Genomic DNA, 6,837 nt, shown 5'->3' on the forward strand with positions numbered 1-6,837 from the left:
AAGTACCTCTGTATCCCAAAAACTGGGTATTTTCCTGGCAGAGACCACTATTCCCAGAGGTGAGAGCGCACTCTGTTATTGGAGAAATAACCACCTGCGTTTTCCCGAACTCGCACAAATGGCACGCAAATACCTTAGTGCGCCATGCACCAGCACCGAGAGTGAACGGTTATTCAGCTCTGTGTCTCATGTCTTGGATGAAAAGAGAAATAGGCTTTGCTGTGACAAGGCAGAGATGCTTTTATCTTTGTAAAGAAAAACATGCATCTTATTAAGAAGTAGGCCAGAGATCCAGCAGGTGACTTATGTGTCATTAATGATCAGAAGTGGAGGTACTGTTTTTGTTTTATAAGATGCCCCATGTTCCAGCCTGTGAGTTCTGAAACACTGTAATGTTTTATTCTGTATGAGAAAAACACAAGTTGAAAGATAGCCCTTATTTATGTTTGTATTTATGAATAACAATTTTTTTAATAGCATAATTTATTTATTTCACTTGTTTTTGCATTTACACTTGATGTATTTTTTTTTATTTATCAGAAAAAATGTTTTATTGGGCCATGAAAATAATCTCATTGAGTAAGTTTTTGTTTATCAGGCTAAAACCACTCAAATAATTTTGTTGGGCAATGTACTGAAACAATTTTTCATTGATTAGTTAGCAGTCAAATGTTTTTGAATGTTATTTTTCAGAAAAGTAAAGAACTTGTCATAAATAAGGTTATAACTAACGTCAACCAGAAAGTGACATTAAAGGTTGTTTTTGTTTCATAAATTGGTCTGATTGAATTTGTGCTCATTCTAGGATAGTGTGATCAAGAGCCGAAAGACTTGTATGTTTCCGTGGCACAAAAGAAGAAATAAATAACAAAAAGAAAAAACATCGGCATCGGCCAAAATGTTATGTTAAACATCGGTATCGGTATCGGTATCAGCCCAGAATTTCCCAATCAGTGCATCCCCTATGTGTAAGTGTATTTTATTTTTTTGTATTTTTTTTTGTGGTTGAGGGAACACGTAGGGAAAAGTCCTCTGTTCAATAGTGTATCACTGAAAGAAATCTCGGCTGGCAAACTTTTACACCATCGACAAACGAACGCACAGCGTTTTTAATACATAGTTTTTACGGGTCTCGTCACGCCAGAGCTGTCAAACATGTGTAGTGATACAATGCTGTTTCTACCATAACAACTTACAACCCTCTACGGACACCTTGGCAATTGATTCGCCATTGGCTAGTAATTAATAATAATAATAATTTAATTTCTAATTTAATTTAATTTAATTTTAATTTAATTAAATTGTAATTTTTTTAGTTTACTCGCCAGTCAGTCAAGCTTTATAATAATCAAGTATCATTTAAGAATAGAACTTTAGTAATTAGAAGTAAACTTGATAACCATGTTTGAATGCTTATTAGTCGTTTTAACTGAACATTAACTGAACGATTTGTGCTCCTTAACACTAGAGTTCATTATACAGGTGTGTTGCGCATCCATTGAGGAAAAAAAGCACAGATCGCCTGACGGAGAGTCAGACTGTTCACGAGTGAAAATATCTGTGCTAAACTTAGCTTCCAACTAACACACTGGTGAGTAAAATCAGATAATTTATTAGCCATTGGCTAATATTAGACATCATTCAGTAGCCAGAAGGAAGATTTTGTCGCATATGAGAGTGATTTACTCGCAATGTAGAGGGTTGACTTACTAGCCACAGAGCTAACTTTGAAAAAGTACTTGAAGACTGGAAGTAAAATAAATCCCCCGGACAGCAGTTATTAGACACGCGACCGATAATACTGTTTGTTAGTTTGCTTATTATGCCGTTAAAAACAATAAGATAAACACAAACTGTCCATATAATCTAAAATGTTGCAGAATGCTGGAGGAAAATGAATTTACCGGGGTCTGACAGAAACGTGACAGTATGCGGAAACTTGTGAGCGATAACAAATTCAACTCTTCACGCGATCTTGTATATCATGAGCGTGTGCTATAAAACGTACTGTAAATAACCAACAAATATATCACTCCGCAGGCGGCACTAACTTCAGCTGCAAACACTGTACTGGGAACAACGCCACCGTTTCGAGCCCGGTTTACACCGCCCTTCTCCAGGGAGCTGCTTCGGATGATATTACACTTTATTGCGTGTTGTACACACACCAGGGATGAAAATTAACTTTCTTTTGTCCACCGGCCGGGTGAAACAGTATGCTATTGTTATTTACCCCCCACGGTGGCCGGTAGGTGAAGCGAGTTTACCCGCCACAACACAAAAACACCCGCATTTGGCTGGTGGCGGGTGCTAATTTCCATCCCTGATATATATATATATATATATATATATATATATATATATATATATATATAGGCAGGAGCATGCACAAATTTACAGGAATGTGTAGAAATGTCCAGTATTCTCTGTGAAGGACTAACATTTTGCCACTGCAATTTAAATATGTGCAATACAGCTCTCAATATTGTAACTTTCAGGGTCAAAGGATGGACCATGGTTTTATTTTTCTTCAATTTATTGAGCAACAGAGCAGAATGAAAGAAAATAAATAGCTTACCAGACTCCAGCGCCTCAAGGCTCATGTCTGAAGCCCCTCGAGGTCAATCAAACAGTTTCTACATGAATAATAAGGAGGGAAAAATCAAGTGAGAGGAAAACAAACAATGAAAAAAGAGAGACAAATTATGATAATAGAATTATCATTAATATAAAAGTGTTTCTGTAAAACTATTTGCAGGTGTGAGAGAGAAAGCATGTGACAAGACAGAAACATGAGGAGACTTGCACACATTTCACACAGCCTACTTCATTTAAGTAAACAGGAGGAGGAATTCTTAGTGCGTATCTTCAAAAGATAAAAGGCACTTCTGTCCCTCAGATGTCACCTTTGAAAGCAAAAATGCAACACAATGCCCAATTTAGCTTTGCAAAGTGAAATGGCTGGGTAGTAATAATAATAACACCTAAACGGTAAAGACTTTAGCAATGCAACATATATAAAGAGAGGGACACCAACAATAAGATACTCAACTAAAAAAGCCAGAAACAACTTTGAAATTTTAGTTTCAAACTCAACATGCAATCTGAAATGTCACTTTTAAAAAATGCAAAAAAGAAAGAAAACGGCTAACGAAGTTGCATTAACTCTGTCTATTCATCCGGAGCTGTCAAGCTGTCTTTGTGAAGGTTGACGTCTCTATTAAAGAGAGTCAGACATTCTCCCTGACAGCCGTTGGTGGCCACGACCCTCCTGCTCTGCTGGGATAAACTCTTTCAGTCCACCCCCACCCACCCCCCCGCCCCCTCCCTCCCGACCCCAGCACCACCCCAGAGCCCTGGAGCACAGTCCGGGCCACGGACACAATGCACTGGGGGTCTCCAATAGGGATTGAAAAGAGCAGCCATGGCTGGTTTAAAAAAGCATGTCGCTGTCCCTCAGTATGATGATCAACTGAACTTTAAAGCATTATGGGAAGAAATGACCCTCACAAAAGAAAAAAACATGGTAATGACAGTTTCCACTCAAAAAAAGTAATTTATCATTAGTACTATAACTGTGGGAGCTTATATAAGCCTGTTTGGTCATCATAATAAAACTACACATAATTTAGTAACTAAGGTATTTTGGAGGAAACTATGTCGGTCACCATAGTGATTATGTTTGTGGAGAGTGTTAAACTTTGTTTCAATTTCTTTAACTCTAACACACTGCATTTTTGTGCTATGCATCCTAAACTTTGAAATAATATTCCCATATTTGTCAAGATATGGAAATATTTATCAATACCCAAGAGGGCTGCTGTTACAATCAATCTGCTCATTTTGTGTATGAATTTACTCTACTAATTAAAAATTCCTTTTAAAATGCATTACTACTATCCCCTAACCATTCCTTCCTCATTGCATTATTGCATTTTAAACATTTTCATTCAAAATGGCAAACAAATGGGAAACATCTGAATTTTAAAAGGCAAATAAAATAGCATTGTTGTATAGATTTTTTTTTAAAATAAAATAAAAAATAAAACGTCAGATTCTAAAAGCTTTTAACTATTTGAAGTACACTATTAATTTAATATAGTTTTACAGCAGTAAGACTAAAAGAGCACTACAATGTAGTAACTATGGTAGTTTGGCAGAAACTATGGTTACCATGGTGATTTTTTTAAGGGAAAGGTACAGAGATGATGTAGGAGAGGACATTATTTTCATATTCTGTATCTCTGCGTTTTTGTGCTCTGATATAATGTTTTCTTCTTTTGTCTGTAACAAAATAGTTTAGAAATGTTACTACACGTCCCTAAACCGTATAAAATAAAGTCGAAAGAGCTTTGTTGTGTTCATTCCAATTATTACTTGCTCTAAATTATTATTTATATCCCCAAACCACTCCTTTATCAATGCATTTTAAACTTTTTGAATTCAACTGGGAAGCATTTAGGAATAAAACTGAATATAAAAAGCAAATTAACAGCAATAATGCATAGTTTTGTCAAACGTAGAGGAAAAATCCTTGGATGTTACATATCAAGCATGCATATCTGATTCAGATGATACCACTTCTGTTATTTAACAATCATTAATCAACATGAAACACAACATCTTCCTCTGTTCTGATCATGCATGTAATTAAACCTATGGTTACAACGCCACACATGAGGGAACGAGGAGAGCCTATTTCTGGTGTGTCTATGAACCCTCAGCACATTCCTGCCAAACTCTGCCGCTCCATCACTTCACCCTGAAGACAAGTCCCCTCCATTGATCAAGCGAATAACGGGTGCGAGCATAAATGACTTAAAGCCAAACAAGACTCAAGGAAGACACATGACGCATTGACCGTTATCACGTGCACCAACCAGAATCAAAGCGTTTGGAGACAATCTGGCGAATTATGCATTATCCAGAGGACTTTCATATAAGAATTATATTTTTCTTGATCAGATAACTTGTCAGCTCTAAAGTCAAATCCAATTTTCTATTTCTGAAGACCATCTAATATGTTTTCTTGTATTTCCAAGGCAGCATGAAGCCAAGTGAGAGCTTCACAATAGAGTGATGGCGACTCACAACACAACTTCTGTTATGTAATGAAACTGTCATCAGTTTCTGAAAGTGCTTGAGAAAGCTTCCCATTAAACTTGATATTTTAAACACGAATATTACTGAAAACAAAAACACAAAACAACACGATTTCCACAGTGAAGATAACGCATCAGTGTTATGTAGAACCAAAGCTCAAATAAACGCCATTTAGACGGTAATAATATTAATATCTGATATATAATCCGATTCGTTTTAGTGAGTGCAATTTATAGAAATTAGCTAATAAATGATGATATTAGTTCGCTGGTCAAGCGCAGTGTGTTCGGTTAGCCACATATAAATGGATAATAGCATTTAATACATTCACGCCGACCATGCAACTTTCATTCCGAAAGACTCATTGCATAATTCAACATTATTAGACAGGAAACATTTTCCCGGCACGGTTTCGCGAGGCTTTATTTGTTGATGTGAGTGCGGCTGATTTCGTGCACATGCTAAAAACGCCTGAGACCAAGTCAAGTTACTGAAACGTCATAGCTTAAGCAATAGAGCCAGGCACTCATACGAGCGAACACAAGTCACCTTTTTTTGGAGACGGGAAAAAAGATGCAGGCAACGCGAAATCGCTCGTTAAAGACAAGGTCGAATAGGGCAAAGGGTAAAATACATAAATATTTGGGAATGCATTTCGTTTCTTACCAGTGAGGAGTTTTTCAAGTCGGTTTTAGATGCCGTGTCTTTTTCCGCCTAGTCGTTCACGACCTCATTCCAATATGGCACAAAGAGTGAGCGCGCATGCGCCGCCTCTCGCGCGAGCCTCTCATCCGCGAGCCCTGGATTGATATTTGTTGGCTTTCAGCGATTAAAAAGGCGAACTTGCTACATATTTCAACACAGTCTTTATGTTGTCCCACCGAAACAACACTGAAATAACGTTAAAGCTCCACTTTTGTTGATTATTAGAGGTTTTATTTGAAATGTGCATAGACTGAACAATAAAATCGCTGGGATGCAATATTAAACGGGTGCTTGCAAATGTCATAATCTGTTCAGGTCTTCACCGCGCGGAGGTTAGCGGTTATTCTGTATTATATAAATTATCTGAATGAACAGAACCTTTAATGTGGTAAACCGTGGTTTACCGCCCTGCCTCTCTGCTTTTTTGCTTAGTAAAGTGTTAGCTAACAGAATGTAACAGAGCTTAATCTATCGCAACTGCGCCACACTGAGCAGCCAGTTCCTCTGTGTGATTAATCTTTCTGGATCCTTCCATGTGGAGACACGGACTGTACAGTTTATATATGATTAATTCATCTATAGCATATTGAAGATTAAATGATTTATTCAGAAACCTTGTTTTGAACAAATTCTAGTCAACATTTCAAAGCACGGTTTGAAATAAGAATTAGGCTATATATTTATAACATTTGTTATTAAGTACAGACAAAATAATCTATCCCATACAGGGCTTATTGGAAAACGAAACAGAAACTAAAAGTATTTTTTACTTATTTACTTTATTTAAAACCTTTAGATAGTCTTGGTTTGCACACTTATTATCTAATCTTTTGGCAACAGGATGCACTTTTTTTTTTGTAAATTATGTTATATAGTTATCTTTTACTTATTGAATCACTTTTTTTTCAGAAGTGGGTTCATTTATTTATTTTTTAAGTATGAATGACCCAAAACAAACTGCATTAAAAAAAAAAGTTAATGAAAGTTAAAGTTAATAAAAATTAAAGTATGTGTTTTACTCCTGGTAAC

The 6,837-nt window shown here is 36.5% G+C and overlaps 2 protein-coding genes across 6 annotated transcripts in view; one reads left to right on the forward strand and one right to left on the reverse strand.

Moving 5' to 3' along the window:
* Positions 1–5,896, reverse strand: part of LOC132119411 (scm-like with four MBT domains protein 1) — a 29,168-nt gene extending 23,272 nt beyond the window's left edge. For 2 of the 3 annotated variants that reach the window (XM_059529335.1, XM_059529333.1), the window contains exons 1-2: positions 5,770–5,874; positions 2,579–2,636 (exon numbers count right to left, since the gene is read on the reverse strand). In XM_059529335.1, the coding sequence (XP_059385318.1) occupies positions 2,579–2,603 (25 nt within the window). In that variant the 5' untranslated portion in view covers positions 2,604–2,636; positions 5,770–5,874. Of the gene's footprint in view, positions 1–2,578; positions 2,637–5,769 lie in introns of all 3 variants that reach the window. The other variant, XM_059529334.1, reaches the window with a different exon arrangement.
* Positions 1–6,837, forward strand: part of LOC132119423 (uncharacterized) — a 233,911-nt gene that overhangs the window by 103,209 nt on the left and 123,865 nt on the right. The gene's annotated exons all lie outside the window — the stretch shown is intronic.

This window comes from Carassius carassius, chromosome 38 (assembly GCF_963082965.1).
Source record: "Carassius carassius chromosome 38, fCarCar2.1, whole genome shotgun sequence".
Classification (NCBI taxonomy): Eukaryota; Metazoa; Chordata; class Actinopteri; order Cypriniformes; family Cyprinidae; genus Carassius; species Carassius carassius.